Consider the following 23545-nt stretch of genomic DNA (forward strand, 5'->3'; position numbering starts at 1 on the left):
AGTGAAGGGGTCAAGATAATGACCAGTCTTCCGGGCTCATTCTCTGACATTTAACATGCTTGAATATAGTGTTGCCCCTGTACCGAGACATCGCCTGCTGGACATGTGCCTCCTGAGCGGAAGGCACGAGGGAGAAACAGGAAAGGAATATGGAGGCTTCTGAAGAGGGAGGAATCTGGAAAGGCAGAAGGATTGAAGGACAGAGGTGAAAATAGAATGGCTGGAGGGACATCTGCCCAAGTTGGGCCATTGCATAGACCCAACACTGAGATCATTTAGATTTCTAGACACTGAGGGAATCAAGGTATGTGGAGGTCAGGCAGGAAAGGGGAGCTGAGGTAGACGGTCAGCCATCTGACTGAACAGTGGGGCAGGTTCAAGGGACTGGACAGCACTCCTGTCCATGTCCTTCTGACTGACATGGCAGCAGCTGATGGCACATTCAGGGACACATGGCTGAAGAAGATTGGGCGAGTCATTCCCAAAGTCACCATGTGATTTGAATACAAAAGCAAGAAATAACTAACCTTCATCAAGGTTTATGAGAAGTTCACACACAACAAGCAGCAGCAGCAGCAGCAGCAGCAATCTGCTGGCTTCAAGCCTGCATGGTGCCAATGAATTGGGGTCAACTCTCAACCTGGTTGCTCGTGTAATCAATAGCAGAGTAGCAGCTTGAAACCCTTAGCTTCAAGAAACTCCAAGCATCACGACTTCCCTCCAACCTTTCAAAATACAGCTCAAGAGTCAGCACACGACAATTGCAGGGTTGTGAAAGATTTTCCATTCTTTATTCATTTCAGACATAAATCACAGGTTTCTCTTGATTTACCTTTGCTAATCTCTCCTATGGTTTTATATAGAGAGAGAGGGTCCAAACTCTAGCCAGCTGGATGATAACATTGAGACACCCAGGCTGGGCAAGATAGAAATGACTCTTGTTGCTCCTGTGCAGTTCTGAGGGAGACTGTACTTAGAGAGGTGCCTTCAGGATAAGCCATCAGTAGTGCATCAGGGTTACCAATTCTGCAGGATTAGCCTGGAGTCTCCAGGAATTGAGAATAAATATTCAGGACACAGCTCAGAGTAAAACCCAGACAAGGAGAGAAGCCATAGAGACATGCAAAAATAATTGCATATTATTTTTCATTTTCTCTGAAGATTTGTAAATTATGAGAACAATGGAGGTAGGGTAAAAAGGCTGTTTGACCCACAACCAACTATCATCCAACTGGTTAATGAAGAGCTGGTTTGTGTTCCAGTTGGTGTGGGGAAGGTGAGGATTGACATGTAGGGGAGCCAATAGTGGATTTGTGGAGGTTGGAAGCTGTGAGGTGAAATTGTCAGGAATATGTCCAAGGAGAGTTGCCAAGCAGTTGGTGCTTCTCTGAGTCATTAAGTTCCGTAACCAAAGCAATTAGACACAACACAAGATGTTTGAGCAGGAGTTTCCATTTCCTTACCTCTACCATTACATTCTCCACCTCATTCAAGGCACCAAGTTTCAACCCAAGCATCCTGAACTTCGAACATAATGACTTCAAGTTGCAACAACATCTCAAAATAACCTGAAGGTTTCTTTCAGATGGCCACTGAATAATTCCTCAAAGCAATACTGCGGACTCTCCAACCTGATAACCTTTGTTATGAGGGTGACGATTCAGTCAAGTTGAGAGCATTAAAACATATCAACAGGACTCAGCCATTCAGCCCCTCAAACCTGTATCATTCATGGCTGATCTCTGCCTCAACTCCATTTACCTGCCTTTGCTTTATATGGATACCCTCAAGTGAGAAAAATCTAGTTGCTTGGTGGTACAGAACTTGAGTGCTGCTGAAAAAGAGAGACATGCTGTCGAAGCTTTTCATCTTGTACTCATCAGGACAGATTCGCAAGAATACCAAATCTCAAAATGGGAACAACCAATTAAAATCTGTTGATCTCCATCTTGTCAAATATATTGGAGGTTTTGGGGCAGCCTTTCTGCTCCTAAACGTTTTAGAATATCACTGCTCAGCTATAATACACATGGGTAAAATAATGAACTGAGCTAAATATGTACAATGTAGCTCACAGAAAAAGGCCATTTGGTCCATCATGTCTCTGCTGGCTCTTTTAAAGGTTTATCCAATTTGTCCTACTCCAGTGTAGATGAGGTATTTGGAGGTTTGTGCACTCTCTCCAGCTCTGTGACTTAAACACAGCACACAAACACACCCCACGTACCCATGAATTAATCAAAGATAACTGCACCAATTCCCAATTCCTAGCTTGGGGCACTCACCAGGTCATAGATTACCTCCGGCAGTGCAGGTAGGAGAACAGCAGCTGGCTGTGCTATCTTTGGCAGGATAATAGCCGAAAGGCACCTTAAAACCATTGGGTTTCCTCTTGCAATAATGCCTTCACCTTCTCTGCATCTTGTGTAGCTGCGTTGGAGTGCCCCTTTAAGCCAAACAAGGATCGTTTTTCAACCTTTGAACTGAATGATTTGCTTCACTGGGCCCCATCCACTGCAGTCAGAGAGACTACTGTTCTGCAGATTGATTCCAGCTGGCAGACATGAAGATTGGATCATTGAAACAAATTCAGAAACAAACCACAGCTCCATTAGATGTGGGACGTAGAGGTGTCAGCTGTGGCTCAGTTCATAGCACCCTCACCTTTGAATCAGAGGGTTGTGGGTTCATGTCCCACTCCCGGAAAACCAAGAACTGTGATTGTACTCGAAAGAGTTGCAATCTGTGACTGTTGATAACTCGAAAGAATTAAATGTGGGATGACAGAGCCATGAATTAGACTAAAGAATGGCAGCAACACACCATTACTGCCAGAGCTTAACTTCAAGAAAATACTGACAATGAATGAAAAACTATTTAAATAGGTTCAGATTTCAAAAGGAAGGGTGAGTGGGTACTGCACACAAACCTCGACTCATTTCTCTTCAAACACTGGCAAGACCTGCCTTATGCTTCAGGCATCTTCTGCATTTTTGATTCAGATTTCCAATTCTCGCCTCTGAGTTGGACGGTCATGGGGTTTCCGGTCCAGCAACGTGAACACAAAATCCAGGTTGGCACTTCCAGTACAATACCGAGGGAGTGCTGCACTGTCTTCCCTCTTCCACGGACATATAAAAACAAAACCACCCCCAGCACAATTTCAAAGAGGAGCAGGAGAATCCTCTGCCGGTGTCCTGGGCAGTACCTATCCCTCAACCCACATCATTAACTCTGCTCATCGTCCCGTTCTGGTTTGTGGAATCTTGCTGTGCTCAAACTGGCTGCTGCACTTCCCACATTACAACAGTGACTACAGTTCACAAGTACTTGATTGGCTGCAAGCTTCTTTGTGACGTCCTAAGGTTCTGAAAGACTCTTGGTAAACAGGGGTCCTTTCTTTCTCTACCGACTGCTCACAGCTTGATGTCGTCTGGGCAGGACAAGCTTAGTTAGTTTTATTGCACTGAAATAGCTTTGAATTGCAGCATGCAAGGAAGCGGAATTCAGGCAAGTAACAGGCATGGTTAAAATGTTGCAGCCTTGACAAAAGCTGAAGGAAGTGCACCAGTATTGGCGAGTGAATGGCAGCACAGCTCTCCCAACTTTGTTTTTGCACAAATGGTGGAGAAATACCGTTTCAAATGTTCCTGAACAGAAACTTCTGCTGAAAATTGCAAAACCTCCCCGGGGCTCTGGTATTCTCAGAATTCACTGACATTCCCACGAAGTAGGGCCCCTCTGCTCGGTATTGGCAAGCCAGGCTCAGGGACCTCCCAGACACTCAGTACCAATTACAGATATCTCTGCGTAATTCATCAGGCCATCACAGCGGGACATTTTAAACATTGTATTGATTGGCAGAAAGAAGAAATCATGTTCAGGTTCCAAGTTAGACAATGGTGGGCAGGAAATGGTGGGAATTTTTACATGTATGAACAAAAAAACAAAAGGATAAGCAACTTCCCTTAACCATGTTTAATTTCCAGCTTAATTCGACCCAAGTAAACAATTCTGGAAGTTGCACAAATATCTGGCTAATGAGACACTGGGCTAAAAGTTGAGAGGAAGTCATTTGTTAGCTATTCAATTGCCCCTCTCCACCGCAACCATTCCTATTATTGTCATAAATGATTGCTTTTGCTTGGGCCACTTGCAGGCATACCTGAGTAGACAGCCACTCAGTTTGTAGCTCGGTGTGTGATCCAAGATTACCTGTCCCTCAGCCATCATCCCGAAGGTTCATTCCAACTACAATCCAAGTCCCACTTGACAAACTAAGAGCCTATTGTGATTTGAATACTGGCTATTCCCAGAAGACCAGCCATGGTCTAATTTAACGACAGGACAATCTTCCCATTCCTCAGCTGGTCAATATGGAGAAGGCACTGGGATCATGACATTCAGTTACCCCCATGGCAGTACAATGACAGGCTGCAATGTTTTTTCCTGTCTATCATTTTCGTCATGGCCCTGAGTCCCACATGTTGCTCTGACATCTTCTGCCATGTCTTAACATGGAGTGGGCATGAACAACTCATTCAGCTTCCTCCTCACAACCCTCACATGTTAAGAAAGTTCACCATTGGCACATGCTTCATTCTGGAGCCATGTGGCACCCCAATGGTGGACTGATGGCGTGTAGGTAGCCCAAGGCATATTGCTGAACTGAGTGGGTAGTCAGGGGTAAGAGCCCAGCTGAGGGGAAGCTTCATCCTTGCAGAAAAGTTAGAGGTGATTCAAGTCAGATTCCTGGGTAACCTAGGAGAAAGGCCCCTGGAAAGGGAAAGGCATGTGAGACAGACAAAACCAGGAGGAGAAAAAGATTTATTTCAAAAACCTCCAACTCCAAATTCGGCCACTCCAATACATCAGTCAGTGTAGTTTACTTTGCAGTTCAAACATGGGACAGCATTGCTGTTGGGGGAGGTGTGCGTGGAATATTTATCCTGTTCAAATCTGTTCATGATCTCACTTCTCCCGATCTGTGAAATCTCTCTCACTTTACAGTGCTCTGACAAGACTGTGTTTCTTGAACTCTGGATTCCTGGGGATCTTGAAACCTCTTCACCCCTTCACTGTGTGTTTGGCTATCTGGAACCCAAGCTCTGGAGATCCTTTGGGAAAACTCAAATTTTACTGTGCATTTCCCGTCGAAATCAAAGCTTTTTAGCAGAAACAGTCCATCAAATGCCTTTGTTCCCACCCACTTAAAAACAGCCCATTCCCCCACCCCTCCCCATTAACCGCAAAGTTAGTTCGAGCAGTTCCCCCCCTCAAGGGCCACAGCTCATCACCACTGGCACACCAAAAGCCAATGTCACTTCAGGAGGATGGCAAGCGCCATCTCTGTTGCGACCAGGTCATCATTTCTTCACTTTCCCATTGGAAAGAAATCTCCTCCCAGAAAATCCTGACCCAGGTGACTGTATAACTGAAGCTCAATGTGTGCCAGTTGTTCGTCAGAGCCGTTACTGAGAGTTTATTAAGAAAGCTGTCTGGTTGCTTGGACAAGCCTGGGTTCCTGTTCCAATGGGAAACAGATGCTTGTTGGCAAGTTGCCAAGAGATTATATATCTACTTTTTCCTTTTAAAGAAAAGTCTGTTTTCTCAGTGATCACCTCACACAATAAGCTCTGTAACCTGAAAACTTCAGAACTTCAAGTCATGCTCACAATTGTGCTCAACCACCATAAACCTACAACAAATGTTAGCTATTTAATATGAATAAATAAAAATATCCCAAGCGATTCACAAGAGAACATTCAGGCAAACTTTGCCCACATTTGTGCCCAGGAGGCATGGCAAGCACATTGGCGCAGGGCCAGATATACAGTTACAGTGGAGTGTATGTGATCTTCCAGTGTAATGGGACAGACTGGCACAGCTGCTATTTCAGACACTGGATAGCACATGTAGACAGGCCACCAGAGTAGTCAATACAAGCTGCTTAAAGGGAAATTGTTGTCTGCGTCTTAATCCTTGCACCGCAAATTGCACCCTCCCAGTTGCTCCAAGTAGCCTGCTTTATACTTCAGAAAGGTCAGAGACAGGTCAATGGCCTTCTTTTGTCCCACCATTTCTTCCATTGATCCTGGATTCCGAAATCCCGATTCCCGCAGTTTCCTTCCTTCCAGGGGCTGACTTCTTGTGGCAGTGAAGAGGAACAGAGCTTTTGAACAAACAAATGTGATTTCATAGTGAACAGAAAGCTTGAGTTGTCCTAAGTTACAAAGGTAACAGATCTGCATGCCACCCAAGGACTACTGGACCATTGGCGCTCATCTCCTCCAGCAACAGTTCCTCTGATCCCCATGGTGGAATACTTCTATATAGGATATATAGACAACAGGCCATTTGGCCCAACTAGTCTGTACTGTTGTTTATACTTCAGACAAGCCTCCTCCTATTCCATCATCCTTATCTCAGTTTTTCAACATACCTTTCTGCTGCCTTTTCTCTCACATCCTCACCTAGTTTCCTCTAACTGCTTCAACCACTTGCAGTGGCACTAAGCTCAACATACCATCCACACAGCAACAGCACAGCTGTATACAAGTGCAACATGTAACTCCATGGATTGGGAGATATGCTGGGCCATCATTACCCTCAAGCTGAGGCAGCAACCCTGGTTCAATGAAGAGTGTAGGAGGACATGCCAGGAGCAGCACCAGACATACCCAAAAATGAGGTGTCAACCTGGTGAAGCTACAATGCAGGACTACTTGCATGCCAAACAGCAGAAGCAGTAGGGGACAGACAGAGCTCAGTGATCCCACAACCAATGGTCAGTTAAAAAGCTCTGCAGTCCTACAACATCCACTCGTGAATGGTGATGGACAACTAATCAACTAACAGGACAGCGAGGCTCCATAAATATCCCCATCCTCAATGATGGAAGAGTCCAGCATATCGCTGCAAAATACACGGCTGAAGCATTTGGAACCATCTTCAGGGCCAGAAGTGCTGAGTGGATGATCCATCCCGACCTCCTCCTGAGATCCCCAGCATCAGAGATGCCAGTCCTCGGCCAATTCAGTTCACTGGCAGAAGTATGGTAGGAACACCTGCACTTTCAAGTCATGTACCTTGACCATAATCTTAACTGGACCAGCCACATGCACATCACCTGAAACATCCACTCCCTCCACCACCAACGCACAGTGGCAGTGGTGTGTGCATTCTATAAGATACGCTACAGCAACTCAGCAAGGCTCCTTCAACAGCACCTTCCAAACCCACGACCACTACCATCTAGAAGGACAAGCAGGTAGATGGGAACACCGCCACCTGAAAGTTCCCCTCCAAGCCACACACCATCCTGACTTGGAAATATATCACCGTTCCTTCACTGTCACTGGGTCAAAACCCTGGAACTCCCTCCCTAACAGCACTGATACCACATGGGCTTCTGAAAGGCAAGCAGGGATGGGCAACAAATGCTGGAGACAATCACATCCCATCAAAGAATAAAAAGAAAGTGTAAGGTATGAGGAAAAGATAAGCTGGAGTAGAGGATCATTCACATTGTCATAGTTGACTGGATTGTCTAAGGATAGTCAGAGTCTGTATCTCTACTTCTAGAAGCACCAAAGATAGGACTGTATTCATAGCTGGGAATGGAAGGCCCTTCTCCAGGTTTCCCCTCAGCCTTTCTTTGGGAAATCTGCACACAGTCATCCCTTATGTGCATATGGTATTCACATCGTTCACCTAGAACAAATATCCTTTTGCATTCTGACTGCTCAACAGGATGTGACAGAGAGGCCACTGCTCTTTGTACACAAGCTCAGAGCTATTCCCACTGTGGCTGGAGGTGCGGATAACTTACCAGACAGGGCCCACCTGACCTTGTGTGTCTGGGTCACATCTTCCATCTCCTCCCCCTCACCATAACTCCCTCTTCAACAAAGAGCTACAGAGTACATCAGTTCCAGGAACTCCGAGCATTGCTTTCATTGCAGAGAACAGAGACCCACTGCTCACTGTTCCTGTAAACTGCACCCTAACTCGGACTCTTAGCATCCATGCAGTGCCTTTTTTGTTCACTGCTCCAGTCTTAGAAACCGTATTTCCATCTGGCAAGCTTCTCAAGATTGTCTTAAATTTAAACCTTCACTGCCTTGCTGGTTTGGAGTTTAAGATGTGAAGACTTCCAAAAGACCAGGGGGTGTAGAAAGTGCCCACAAGGTCGCACTTGACTTTCTACTTTCGGTGGCGGAAGGAGGATTTGGAAAGAAGGAGAAAGATAGGAGGCACAAGAGGCAAGGAAGAAACTTCTAGAGCATAGGGGCATAACTCTGAAGAAAATGGGACTGAGGAACACAAGTCAGAGGTGAATAGAACTGGAAAACAGACATAGTGCAAGCTAGTATCACAAACCTCAAACCTCCCCATCACCAGTAACCATGTCACCCCCTGGGACAGGCAAAAAAAAAAAATTCAAACTCCAGACCAAGTCAGTGAAAGAAAAGTTCTAGAGAATTCCTCTGGGACTCCTCAACAGCTGCAGGAGGTTATACAGCCAGGGAAGGCTGACGATTTAGGAATTTGGAGTTTTACTACAACACATTAAGAAATGCAGAGATAGTAATTATTTAAAGATAACTAGAGTAAAATGAGGACAGAGTGAGAGGGGCTAAGTTCTCTCTGTGAAAACCCTCGAAAAAGATCCTTGACAAATGAGGTGTAAGTGAGTTTTTAATAATTTATGAAGATGATAATTACTTCAGAGCAGCCTCACTGGCCACAAAAGAAGAATTTTAAGATTATGAATATCAATTTTTTCCATCAAACAACTCCAAATATTTTCAATTTATTTTTAAAGTTTGGGCGTTTCATTTTCTACCTTAATCTCACGTTTGCATCCCAATCATTTATTTCACTCTGTAAAATTTCAATATGAAGTGAAAATTCCGTGTTTGTCTCCTTCCTGGTTTGCTGTCTACGAGGATACTTCAATATGATTGGCTGCTTATGTTGCTTGATGACATCATTGGTGTCACATGCCTGGAGATCCCTTGGCGTGGGGTTCAAACTGCCATTGGGAAAGGGGAAAATCATGCCATAGAGATCACTAAATATTAGTGGGCACTTTTCTCAAGGCTAGCGGTGAGCATTCTTGCTTTGCTGTTGACTGCAAAATGCGGGCCATTCTGTTAAACGTTACTTGTCTCAATGCTCCCTTTCTCGAGCTATTTTACATCAGGATTAAAAGGGACGTGTAATACTGCAGATATCTCCAGATACCAGATAATTCGGAAGGAATGCAGTTCTGGCTGTGGTTTCTTTGTAAGTGGTTTCCCTAGGCATATTTTTATACTTAGAAAAACATTGCAAAATGGCATCTAAAACAAAACAGAAATGGATTTAAGTAAACGGGTTTGGAACACAGTTTAAATAATCTCCAAGCTGTAATTTGGTGTTTTGCTTAAAGACTTTCCCATGGGGTTCAACAACTTGTGGTCGATCGCTCTGTCTGACTCACTGGTGACAAACTGGGAATTTCAAAGCGAATGAAGGAAATGGAAAAGCTGTGTGAACTGCAGCTTATGAAACATTAAAAAAATACCTTTCCCTGCTCAAGTCCAAACACTACTGTGTGGGTTTGCTTGCTGAGAACAATAGGAAGAGAAGGCCGCTCAGCCCCTCGAGCCTGTTCCACCATTCCATCAGATCATGGTTGATCTGTATTTAAACTCCATCCAGCTTATCTTGCTTCCTTATCCCTCAATACCCTGATCAAACTAAAGCCTGTCCATCTCAGCTTGGAAATTTTCAATTGACCTCACCCCTAGCCTCCTTGAGGGCAGAGTTCCAGATTTTCAGCTCCCCTTCATTTGATACAGTGATGATAAAGGAAGTGGAAATACTTTGGATTGTGACATCGTCGTACTTTGAGCAGCCAAGTAGAAAGAATTTAAAGTCTGTTGCATGACCCAACTGAAGACACATCAATCCATAAAAATGGAGTGACTCTTAATTACAAGCAGCTAACCAGCGTTTTTTTTTTTAATTTCCTTGACTTCTCAATGGTACTGGAGGTTAAGTGAATGAACACATGAAGTGCATTCACCTGAATTGTGTTTCAGAAAAATCACCATTGCTCATCAACCATTGTACGCTTAAGTTGTTACCTACTAAAACTAGAGCACATGGCTCTATATACGTCAACGAGATAACAGTGATTAAGCAAGCTTTAGAACAAACATTCTCAGCTCCTGACCCCATTACAGCCTTGGTCGAAACATGGACAGGAGACCTGAACTCCAGAGGTGAGGTGAGAGTGACTGCCCTTGACATCAAGACCGCATTGACTGAGCGTGGCATCAAAGAGCCCTAGCAAAACTGGAGTCAGTGGGACTCGGTGGGGGATGGGGGGAGACTCTCCTCTGGTTGGTGTCATACCTAGCACAAAGGAAGATGGTTGTGGTTGTTGGAGGTCCATCATCTCTGTTCTAGGACATCATTGCAGGAATTCCTCAGGGTAGTATCCTAGGCCCAACCATGTTCAGCTGCTTCACTAAAGATCCTCCTCCATTATAAGGTCAGAAGTGGGGATGTTCGCTTATGACTGCACAATGTTCAGACCATTCACAAATCCGCAGATAGGTGTCCATATGCAACAAGACCTGGACAACATTCAAGCTTGGGCTGAGAAGTGGCAAGTAAGATTTGCACCACACAAGTGCCAGGCAATGACTATCTCCAACCTATGTGAATCTAACCATCTCCCCTCGACATTCAAGGTCATGAGCATCACTGAATCCCCCACTAATAACATCCAGTGGGTTACCATTGATCAGAAACTGAACTGGCCAGCCTTATAAATACTTAACCACCGATGCACAGTGGCAGCAGTCTGAAACATCGACAAGGTGCACTCCAGCAACTCACCAAGGCTCCTTCGACAGCACCACGACCTCTACAAAAGCAAGGGCAGCAGACACATGGGAACAACATCACCTCAAAGTTCCCCTCCAAGTCACACACCATCGCGACTTGGAAATTCGTCACTGTTCCTTCACTGTCGCTGGGTCAAAATCCCGGAACTGCCTTCCTAACAGCACTGTGGGTGTACCTATACCACGTGGGCTGCAGCGGTTCAAGAAGGCAGCTCACCCCCGCCTTCTCAAGGGGCAATTAGGGATGGGCAATAAATGCTGGCCTGGCCAGCGATGCCCAAATCATGTTAAAGAACAAAATAAAAGTTCCAAACTAAAGGCCGCTAAAGACACAAAAGCCGAATTTCCAACAAACACAGCATGGTCCATGATTGGAATGGAGGATTGTGTTTCCCTGTTTGTAGCTCCCACTCACCTGTGGGAATGCCAAGGAAGACAGTTCTTCACATCAGGATTCATGCTGAACTACTGAATCTGAGAATGTGACAAATACAGACCGTTTCAGGGGTTGAAGAATTCCTGGGAAGTTGGATGTGTTTCAAGTCAAGGATCGAGCTTCCTTCAAAAACGACTCCCCAGTCGAAGAAGCAATGAAAGCATTAGGTTAACGAGCAATGGTTAATTATCAGTGGTCAAAGGAGAAACCTCCATTATCTTGCTCTTCAGATATTGTGAAATTCCAGATTGCAAGGACAAAATTGCAGCAAGTAAACAGCGACCAATAATGGGAGGGTTTCACAAACTTTCACCTGTGAACACACAGGTCTATCCCTGATTTAACATACTCCCAATAGCAATCTCAATCAAACACATTCCCATTGGATCCATTCCAACAATGTAAAAGAATGAGTGATTGAATGTATCAGACTTGGTCACTACTGGTAACCAGCTACCAGACACTGTCATCCTCAGTCTACATTTCCTTCAACAGACACAGGGGGCAGGGATTTTAGGTCAGCGTGCGGGCATGACGGGCAGGCCAGGGAGCAGCCGGAGAATGGACTGCTGACCACGATCGGCCCCCAACAGCGATTTCACGCTGGCTGGCCAATTAATGCCCAGCCAGCATGAAGCACGCACCGAAATGCTCAGCACTGCCGGGTTGGGGGCAGGAGGAGGGCAGGCACTGATGTAAACACAGGCACGGGCGAGTGCTGAATGAAAACTCCCTGAAGGCAGCGGGCTGCCTCAGGGAGCTGAAGACTTTACAAACTAATGAATAAAGTTTTAAAAATCATGAAAAAAAATGTGCACGCATCACAATCAATCAGTCACCAGAACATATACATGATAAAAATGCTGTCCATAGATTTTTATTTAATAACAGAAGCCTCATCCAGCCCTCGGATGATGTTTCATGAAAAATGCAAAGTCCACCTGACCAATCCGCCAACTGTAAGGTTGGACAGACCACAAAAAAAAAAATCGGAGACAATTACAACTTAATAGGCCCCTTAATTGTCAGTGGGCATACTGCTGACTTTCACACACGCCTGCCGACCGAAATATCGCGCGAGTGCAGGATGACATCAGGGCGCTCGCCCGACGTCATCATGTGCGATTTCATGTCCAATCAGGTCAGGCACGTGCCCTCACACCAACCTAAAAATTCTGCCCAGGGATCCAATTTGGCCAAGTGGGGGATCCAATTTAATCATCAAGGAGCCTCTGCGTTTTAGGGTTATGGGTTTGAGACAGTCCCAATAAGCAGGAAGCCAGTGCTCGAGCCTCTGAATACTGCGTTCACCTCCAGCATGATACACATGTCTATTGAACACTGACCATCACCGCAAGCTGGGTAATACTACTCAAGAGACTTCCAAATATGTTTCAAATGATACGGTAATGGAACGATAGAGAGAATATTTCCTCTGATGGGGAGTCCAGAAGAAGGAGGCGTCATCTGAAATTTCAGTCCAGACCATTCAGGCAAGCACCTTCTTCATACCGAGGGGAGGGGACAGCTGGAACTCCCTCAACTCCAAAAGGCTATTCAGTTCAATCTTTCAAGATGAGATTGATTGATTTTTGTTGGGGAAGGTTATCAAGGGATATGGATCTAAGGTAGGAGTTGAGGCACAGATCAGCTATGATCCAACAGAATGGTGGTCATTAATAAATCCAACCAGGAATTCTGGAGAGGGTGGTGAGAATATTGAACTCACTGTAGTATAAGGGTCTGGCACATAAAGGGTTAATGTGGGACTGAGTATAGTACCGTCCATACAGTGATGTAAGAGAAATAATGACGCACACCAAGGGGTCAGTCTAACGCTGGACAGAGCCGTGTGTCCCAGCAAGCATGGAGACAGCTCCTAGCTTGTCCCCTTTACTGTATATAGTGTCTTGAAGATATTAATGTACATAGTGTTATTGGAAATTATTTTAAATTGGGCTTGTAGTAAGGTCTGTGTCTGTGAGTGTGAGTGTGTGTGTGTCTTCATTGGATTAAAGCCAGCAAGTCTGGGTGCTCTGATGTATAGCAGTTTTGAGTTGTTGAACAGTAAGGTTAAGGGTAGATTTGCATTTTGTTGAATAAACCATTCAAAGACTGGGGGTGAAATCTTGCACCTAGCTAGTAGACACCAAGCAATATGTTTATATTACAAATAAAATTGGTAACATGAAAGGGGTTTTATTGTTAGAAGTGGTGGAGTTCAAAGGGCCTGGTGATACAATGAGAATTTGCATTCAAAGGGAAAGCTAGGTATATACAGGAAAGAGTTTTGTGTGTGTGTGGGGGTCAGAGGCATGTGAGATCTAAACCGCCTAAGAGCCTACAACTGTGCGAAGGAACCAAATTGGAAGGAACCTCATTTTGAACTCGTAAGATAAAATGTTCTTTGCCTGGTTTCTGTTTAAAGTCTATGGGTTATTATTGCCTTGGTGAAGATTTACCTGGGAGAGATTAATTTGGGGATTTGTTTAAAAGTTATTATGGTAGTAACTTGTAGACATGTGTATGTGCTTAATTCCTTTTTAAGTTAATAAATGTTTAATTTAATGTATATCAAAAGCCTCTGGAGGCTTGGTGGTTTCATTTCTGAATCAGAGCTGCATCTCAAACATACCAATTGAATATATAGGTTATTGCAGTTGTTCAAGTTTCCCTCTGGGATTTTAAATAACTCAGCCTTTACCAACTGCTGTGTCATAACAAGATGAACATAGTTCTTATAAATACATACAATTAACCTACTTAAGACTATGAAGACTTCATCAAGACCTACTGAATGGTATCCAACACCCTACAACACTCACTACCAGTAGCCAGTAGTTGAGGTGAATAGTATAGATGTATTTAAGGGAAAGTTGGATAATCTCACGAGAGAGGAACAAATAGGAGGATATATTGATAGGATGAGTTGAAGAGGGATAGGAGGAGGTTCATTTGAAGCATTATCAATACGGACCAGTTTCTGTGATGTGTTTTGAAATCCTGAAATAACTCCACATCTTGTCTGTCGGAACCATCTAAATCTCAAACTGCCCACTCAGTGAGATCTAACCAGTCACTCTCAATACCTTCAATCACATTTTTTGAAGGCTGCCATGTTTTGGTATGGACAAACTAATGTCTTTGGAGAAACAATGCTCAACTCACACAGTAATTACTTTTAAAAACCAAAACCTGGCACCACTTCACTGGTATACCCTGGCAGCTTCACCTGGTACACCCTCACATCTTCTCATTGACATCTTTCAGCCTTGGCAACGAAGTGGACGACAAGTCGTGACCATGCAAAAGAAAATTTGTTGACGTGACCTATCTCCAGCTCTGTATTTGCAATGCTCCTTGAATCATGCTGTCAGTGTGAAGACAGGCAAAGAGGTCTCTTGTTACTGATAAATGAACCGTTCCATCAGTGATCACAAACAAGCCCCTCAATATTACTGCGGCAGATAGCTCACTGCTACTGATCTTTGTGGCTACCCCATGCTTGAAATATTCCTTATCAAACAGAAAAAGCACAAGAGAAAGCCGCATTTAGACTTACCTCGATATCATTGAACAAGGTATTGATGAATTTGAACCCAGGTACTCTTTGCTCGCTGCATACTACTCCAGCATCTTCGGTGTGCTTGCAATCAGTGACCCCCCAGCCATTGGAACTACAAGCTGCAAGGGTCTTCTCTGCACCAGTGCAACGGACGTTATCGATCCAGATACGGCCTGTGAGCAACATTAAAGAAAGCATCAGCCAGGTTACTGGGAACTCGAGAGGCTAGAAAACCTAAAAATCCTCAGAGATCCCAAATTCAGCCATTCCTGAAGTTCAGTTTCAAATCGGACTGCAAGATTGGCTCCAAGACCAACTGTGTTCCCAGAAACAGTGTGGTCAAAGTAGTCAATTTTCCTCTTGTATCGATCAATTAATTCACCCAATAATCCCCCAAATCAAGTCCTGGAACATTTAATCTGAAGCCCGTTACTTGGCTGTAAAAGCAGCTTGTGTCTCACAGCTATGTTCCCAGTTGATGCAGTCAAGCTTCAGATGTGCCAGGTCAGGGTAAGTGTGTGGTTACTGTTGGCAAAGCAATTACATAAATAAATCCTGCTTTTGGCACTTTGTCGAGCTTGATGGAACTTGTGCTCTGCAAATTTTCTTTTCGTCCAAATGCAATTACTTGTCACAGGCCCCAGGGAACAGTGAAACACAGGGTCTGTTCAGGAGGGAGAGATCTGCCCAAGGGGAAGGCACTAGGTGAAGGGAGCAACAGCCTTGGTATTACCAACACTGCATTGCTACTTTCTTTTGGCCAAAGTCTAGAACAAGGAGCCATGGTCTCAGGATGAGGCGTCAACCATTTAGGGCTGAGAGGAGGAGAAATTTCTTCACTCAGAGGGTTGTGAATCTTCGGAATTCTCTACCCCAGGGAGCTGTGAATGCTCAGTTGTTGAGTGTATTCAAGACTGAGATTAATAGATTTTTGGACGCTAATGGAATTAAGGAGTATGGGTATACAACAGCAAAGTGAATCTGAGGTGGAAATTCAGCGCAGTGCAGCAGGTTCAAGGGGCAGAATGGCCGAGTCCTGCTCTTGCATCTAATTTTCTTCTGAAGAAAATCTGAATCCTTCTGCCCCCTCCATTAGATTAGCTAAAAGCACATTGTTGCTAAGCATTTCATCATGGGATGTGCCTGAGTAACGCCATGGTATCACCAGGTTTGTCAACTGTGTACTTCCAAGGATCTACGTGGACCTTGCAAGCCAAATTTCAATAGACACAGCCCAATACCTTTGCCTCTGCCATACTTGGCGCCAGGTACCCATTTTTCTGCGTAGATGAAGCCCAGTTCTTTACAGATGACAGTAGCCGTGGCAATGGAGAACTCATCATCGCACACAGTGCCCCACTCGCCATTATAGTAGACCTCAACTCTTCCCTCGTTCCCTTTCTTCCTCCGGCCCGCTAGTCGAAGCTGAATCTTGGGGACCTGTTGCCCGTTATCCTGTGCCAAACAGTGAAGCTCTAAGGTGCAGTAGAGAAACACCAGCACCAGATATTGATGGAGAGCACCAAGGATGCCTTCCATCCTCCTTCACTTGCTTCACCCAGTCGAGAAATCTTTGCTGTATTCTTTTGTCTCACGTTCCAGAGGTCTGTCCGGTTGCCTCCTGCAACAAGATAAACACAAATTGAACAGAAAAGTAAGAAAAGCAGTGAAGTTCGCAAACGGAAGCATGCCCTGCAGAAGATATTTTTCATCATTGATTTTCATTAAACTGAACAGAAGTTTTCTTCTGCAGCTATTTGGACTCATTTTAGACCAACAAGATATTAATGCCAGTGACACCACCACCTGCAAGTTCCCCTCCAAGTCACTCACCATCCTGACTTAGAAATATATCGCCGTTCCTTCACTGTCACTGGGTCAAAATCCTGCGACTCCCTCCCTAACAGCACTGTGGATGTACCTACACCACATGGACTGCAGCGGTTCAAGAAGGCAGCTCACCACCACCTTCTCAAGGGCAACTAGGGATGGGCCAAGCCAGTGACGCCCACATGCCATGAATGAATTAAAAAAAAAACATGTTGAAGCAGCTTCAATCCTGACTTTTAAAAGTTAGATTGTTAAAAAGGAAAGGTTGACAGGGCTATAGGGAAAGATCTGGGGAAATGGAAATTAATTGGACACCCTAATAATGATTTGATAGCAATTAAATGTTCCTAGAGCTCATCTTTAATGAGTTGAGGAACTGACTGTTGTAATTTGTCTTCTATTTTTTTCATCCCTTATTTCTGATCCCTTTGTGAAGTGCAGAGGACTCACTAACAAAAGTGGCTGACAAACTGTGCTGAAGACCCTCTCCCTTGCCACTGGGATTCAATCTTAGCGAGAGAAAAAAACCTCTTCAAATTCAAGACTCTCTGTTGTCTCCTCATTCTTTGAAGGCAAATCAAGGAAATGCAACGCATGCGGAGTGTTTCTGACAGGCCACTGGGTTAAGAAAGTGATCAGAGGGGCAACAATGCAGCCGGGCCAATGGTCTTGCAGAAGTGGGGTCAAAGGGAAAGGTGTCTCTGTCCTGGATGTAAGCAAGAAAATCAATGTGAATGGTGCCCTCCTGGCTTTCCATTACCATTCTGCACCATGTGCCGGTGCTCAGGAGACCAGATTTTCAAAAGACAAAACTGAGACACATTGACAAGTCTTGAGAAGGTGGGGCTCCATGATGATTGACATGTTGGGCGACCAATGGCAAGAGAATGGGGGAGCAGCAGTTGAAGGTAGGTCATGCGATGACAGCTCCTGGAATATGTGCAAGCAGAGTTGGCAACCCAATTATTGAAAGCATTCGTTAGGAACCACAGATTTTTTTTTGTTTCAACGACATTTCTGCCTCATTTTCCAAAAAGGAGGAGCCAAGCTTTCATTTGTTACAAGATCCCAGAATCGCCTATTCCACTCTAACCTTACTGTGCAATGCACAATGGGAAGACCTCTCATTTAAAACCCGCGTTTATTTTCATTCGAAATGTCTTATGTAGACATTTTCAGCCAGAAGCTGGATTTTAAACTAGTCAAGTGTGGGCAAATTTGTTCACACCCAGAGCCTCAAGCAGGAAAGCATGTGATTTGTTGTAGGTTGTTGGAGACCATTCAGTCAGTCTTAATGAGGTCTTTGTAGTCTTAATAGGCTAAACATTATGTATTTATTAACTACAAGAAATATGTACATACTTATAGTAAAGGGTTCAAACTAGGAGCGGTCTTCATGCTTGCTGGTACACACGGCTCTGTCCAACATGAGATTGACCCTGGGTGCGGTTCATGTGTTCTCTTACATCAGTGTGTGGGTGGTACTGTACTCGGTCCCACCTATCCCTACATGTGCCAGACCCTCAAACCACAAACTTCAATCAAACGTTTGGTTGAACTGACCCTGGCTCAACCAAACTCACCTCCCACCTTCCTTCAGCGCTGATTGGTGCGTTTACCGATGGGGGCCGTCCAGCTCCCCCCACCGCCCCCCTGCTCCAAGCAGGGCTTGCAGTTGGCAGACACTGCTGTCAATCTTCCGATTGCCCCTCCCTGCCGCTGGCTGCCGGTGAAGAGGGTTTCTGCGCATGTGGGAGCGCCGCTGCAGAGAGCCGCTGTCACCGACGCACGGATGGGCAGATGGCATTCCGAGGAGTGTTTGACTACATTCCAGGTGTTATATAAATTCAAGTTCTTGTTGCTCTTTTTGATGTTTTGGAAATAGAGGCCAAGTGAAAGGAACCGAGAGCAGACAGACAGAGTCATAGAGGTCTACAGCACAAAAAAAGGCTCTTTGGCCCATCGAGTCTGTGCCGGTCAAACAAGTACCTAACTATTCTAATCTCATTTTCCAGCACTAGGCCCATAGCCTTGTATGCAATGGTATTGCAAGTGCACATCCAAATACTTAAATACTATAAGGGTTTCTGCCTCTGTCAACCTTTTAGGCAGTGAGTTCCAGATTCCCACCACCCTCTGGGTGAAAAAAAATACTCACATCCTCTAAACCTCCTGCCCCTTACCTTAAATCAATGCCCCCTGGTTACTGATCCCTTCACCAAGGGGAAAAGTTCCTTCCTGTCTACCCTACCTATGCCCCTCAATTTTATACACCTCAATCATGTTCCCCCTTAATCTCCTCTGCTCCAGGGAAAATAACCCCAGTCTATCCAATCTCTCCTCATAACTAAAACTCTCCAGCCCAGGCAACATCCTGGTAAACCTCCTCTGCACTCTCTCGAGTGCAATTAGATCCTTCCTATAATGTGGATTCCAGAACTGCACACAATACTCTAGCTGTGGCCTAACTAGCGTTTTATACAGTTCTAGCATAACCTCCCTGCTCTTATATTCTATGCCTTGGCTAATAAAGGCAAGTATCCCATATGCCTTCTTAACCACTTTATCTACCTGTCCCACTACCTTAAAGAGGACCAGTGGACATGCACACCATGGTCCCTCTGATCCTCAGTACCTCCTAGGGTCCTACCATTCATCGTGTATTCTTGTTTGCCTTGTTTGTCCTGCCCAAGTGCATCACCTCACACTTATCTGGATTAAATTCCATTTGCCACTGATCAGCCCATCTGACCAGCCCGTCTAAATCCTCCTGTAATCTAAGGTTATCCTCCTCACTGTTTACCATCCCATCAATTTTCGTGTCATCCGCGAACTTACTGATCAACCCTCCTACATTCAAGTCTAAATCGTTTATATATACCACAAACAGCAAGGGACCCAACACCGATCCCTGTGCAACCCCACTGGACACAGGCATCCAGTCACAAAAACACCACTCAACCATCACCCTCTGCTTCCTGCCACTCAGCCAATTCTGGATCCAATTTTCCAAATTGCCTTGGATCCCATGGGCTCTTACCTTCATTATCAGTCTCCCATGCAGGACCTTATCAAAAGCCTTGCTGAAGCTCAAGTAGAATACGTCAAATGCATTGTCCTCATCTACACACCTGGTCACCTCTTCAAAAAATTCAATCAAATTGGTCAGACATGACCTCCCCTTAACAAAACCATGCTGACTATCCTTGACCCCTGTCTCTCCAAGTGTAGGTTAATTCTGTCCCTCAGAATTGCTTCCAATTGTTTCCCCACCACAGAGGTTAGACTGACTGGCCTGTAGTTCCCTGGTTTATCCCTTCCTCCCTTCTTGAATAATGGTACCACATTGGTTGTCCTCTGGAACCTCTCCTGTGGCCAGAGAGGTATTGAAAATTATTGCCAGTGCCCCTGCTATCTCCTCCCTTGCCTCACTCAACAGCCTGGGATACATTTCATCCAGGCCTGGAGATTTATCTACTTTTAAGCCTACCAGACCACTTAGGACCTCCTCCATTTCTATGCTAATTTCTTTAATTTCTCACAGTTCTTCTGCCTGATTTCCATACCCACATTGTCCCTTTCACTTGTGAACACGGACACAAAGTATTAATTTAGAACCCTACCGACATCTTCCGGCTCCACACACAAATTACCACTATGGTCCTTAAAGGACCCTACTCTTTCCCTAGTTATCCTCTTACTCTTAACATACTTGTAAAATAACTTTGGATTTTCCTTTATTCTACCTGCCAATGTTTTTTCATGCCCCCTTTTTGCTCTCCTAATTTCCTTTTTAAGTTCCCCCCTACACATTCTATACTCCTCTAGGGCTTCCGCTGTTTTGAGCCTTCAGTGTCTGCCATAAGCCTTCCTTTTTCTCTTTATTCAATCCTGTATATTCCTCGACATCCAGGATTCCCTGGATTTGTTGGTCCCACCCTTTGTCTTTACTGGAATATGTTGGCCCTGTACTCTCCCTATTTCCTTCTTGCTCTGATGCAGACTGATCTAAAAGTAGCTGCTCCCAGTCCACTCGGGCCAAATCATATCTGATCTTATTAAAATTGGCCTTCCCCCAATTTAGAACTCTGATTTCTGGCCCATCCTTGTCCTTTTCTATAACAGCCTTAAAATTAACGGAATTATGATCACTGTCTGCAAACTGCTACCTCACTGATACTTCTACCAATTGCCCGGCTTTGTTTCTTAAAATTAAGTCCAGGACTTTCTACGTACTGGCTTAAAAAGTTCTCCTGGATGCATTTTAAGAATTCCACTCCCTCTAAACCTATCACACTATGTCTAACCCAGTTAATGTAGGGGAAGTTGAAATCCCCCACTATTACTACCTTTTTTAAAAAAAATACCCTATTATTATTTTTCAGAATGATGATGATGGATTGGATGGAAAAGTGGAATGGAGCAGGGATAGCCAACCACACACAGGGATGCTGGATACATGCAAATGATGCACAAGAGCCTCTGTGCAAGTACCCTGTTCTTGAGAAATAATCTCCTCTTCCCATAAACATATTCCCAACTGTTACATTCGATATTTAACACTCAGGATTCCCAAGCCACAGGCTCACCTACATGCAACTTGAAGCAGTGCTTTGGTCTTGGCTGCCTTGTGATATTCTTAATAGAGTACAGCATGCACAGATCAGCAATGCTTCCAGAGCTTAGTGTAGCCATAGTCAAGGGCAAGGGTTTTGACAATTAAAAACATACATGTCTATAAAATTTGCATACAGTTGCGGGTTCGAGGGGCTGAATGACCTTTTCCTGCTCCTAAGTCATATGTTTATATTTTTAAGGCAGAGGTAGATAGATTCTTGGCCAACAAGGCAGCCAAAGGTTACCAGGGGTAGGTTGGAATGTTGACTTGAGGCCACAATCAGATCAGCCATGATCTTATTGAATTGCAGAGCAGGCTTGAGGGGCCGAGTGGCCTACTCCTGTTCCTAATTCTTGTGTTTGTATATATGTTTGTGTAACGCCTTTCACCCCTTCAGGATGTCCCAAATCACTTCACAGCTAATGGAGTCCTTTTGGAAATGTAGTCACTGTTGTCATGTAGGAAACACATTGTCCATTTTGCACACAGCAAGCTCCCACTTACAGCATTGTGTCTTCATGAGGTTGGTTGAGGAACACATTTTGTCCAAGACACCAAAGAAAACTCTCCTGCTCTTCTTTAGAAAAATGGCATGGGATCTTATACATCCAACAGAAAAGCCTGGGCTTAGACATCTCATTCGAAAGAGAGCACCTCTGACAGTGCAGCACTCCCTGGGCACTGCACTGAGAACAACAGTTCAGATTTTGTGTTCAAGTTTCCCGAATTGGCCTAGAACCCAGAAACTTATGATCCACTGATCCACAGCTGACAATTACAAATTTCAAGCAATATTTATACCTGGGGATTGTGGAACAAACAGGAACACCGTGAGAGAAGCCAGTGGGTTTTTTCTTTGCAGTGGAATTGATTCATTCTGATCCATCCTTCAAATAGTTTGGAAGAGGTAAAGGATTCATTGACTGAATGCACCATCAGGTGTGTCACTGAGACTAGGACTGCCTGGTGTATGAAAGGAGATGAACCACATTGCACTGCCCCCTTACCTACTCTGGGGCTCCACTGGGGCACCCACTTGAGTCCATGTCAGGGACAGTAGGGACACAATAACTGTCCTCAATCTCTTGGGAGGTACCAAGGATTGTGTCAAAGAGGGTAGTCAGTCAAGAATTCTATTCCCAAACGCAATCCATTGCCTCCCGCACCAACCTCACCACTGTCTCCCCCACCCCACCCCAGCTGAAGTACGGCTCTGCCTTGATTGTAATCGTGATCCCACCATCCATTAGACCAAAACCTATACTGGACTCAAAACTCTAATTCTATCTCCACAGATGCTGCCAGACCTGCTGAGCTTTTCCAGCACTTTTTTTTAAATTTCAGATCTCTGGTATCCACTGTATTTGGCTTTTATTTATCCATTAGACCAATGTCACTGATTGCACAGGCTTGGTACCTCAGAATGGCCTTAAGATATTAGTCTATTGCTGGGGGAACCAGAACAAGAATACTTGGGGGTCATAGGTACCAAGAACATTTGGAATCTGTCCACACAAGCCTTCCCCACCCTCCATTAGAATACAATCATGTTGCAAAATGCACGAGGAAGCCAGTCTATGTAATATTAACCACAACATCCATATTAAAGCAAATTGTGCCACAACATACTCTGTTTGTACATCTTCAGTAGGCTTCTTCCTGCAATATTCTATATCCAGCTGCCTCGTATTTGACTGGGGCCCCCTGGCACAGGCTTATGTGGTAATCCACTGCTGTCTGGAAATGTATTCACTTGCCAGTGCTGTTAGGCTACAGGATTGAGAGGAACAAAGAGGAAAGGAAGGCAGCCTGTGACCTGTGCCCTTCTGCAAGCCTGGAGCTTAGACTTCTCTGTCTCCCCTTACAAGACATTGTGTTTGCATTCTCCATTACAGAGAACGGGCAGCACACAAAAAGGCCATTAGGTCCAACTGGGTCTAAGCTGATGTTTATGCTCCACAGGACTCTATTGTATAATCTAATTCCATCAGCACAATCTGATTCCTTTCTCCCTCCAATTCCTTTCTCCTTCATGTGTTTATTCAGCTTCCCCTTAAATGCATCTGTACTATTCACACTACCACAGGGAGTGGTTGAGGAGTTCCTCATTTTCAACATTCTCTGGGTAAAGAAGTTTCTCCTCAGTCCCCTATTAGATGCATTTGTGACTCTCTTATATTAATTGCCCCTGG

The 23545-nt window shown here is 44.6% G+C and overlaps 1 protein-coding gene across 2 annotated transcripts in view; it reads right to left on the minus strand.

The window, feature by feature from the left end:
- Positions 1-23545, minus strand: part of LOC144694831 (lysyl oxidase homolog 2-like) — a 71348-nt gene that overhangs the window by 39434 nt on the left and 8369 nt on the right. For both annotated transcript variants that reach the window (XM_078565450.1, XM_078565451.1), the window contains exons 2-3: positions 16147-16526; positions 14903-15078 (exon numbers count right to left, since the gene is read on the minus strand). In XM_078565450.1, the coding sequence (XP_078421576.1) occupies positions 14903-15078; positions 16147-16444 (474 nt within the window). In that variant the 5' untranslated portion in view covers positions 16445-16526. The remainder of the gene's footprint in view (positions 1-14902; positions 15079-16146; positions 16527-23545) is intronic.

Source organism: Cetorhinus maximus, chromosome 20, assembly GCF_964194155.1.
Source record: "Cetorhinus maximus chromosome 20, sCetMax3.hap1.1, whole genome shotgun sequence".
NCBI lineage: Eukaryota > Metazoa > Chordata > Chondrichthyes > Lamniformes > Cetorhinidae > Cetorhinus > Cetorhinus maximus.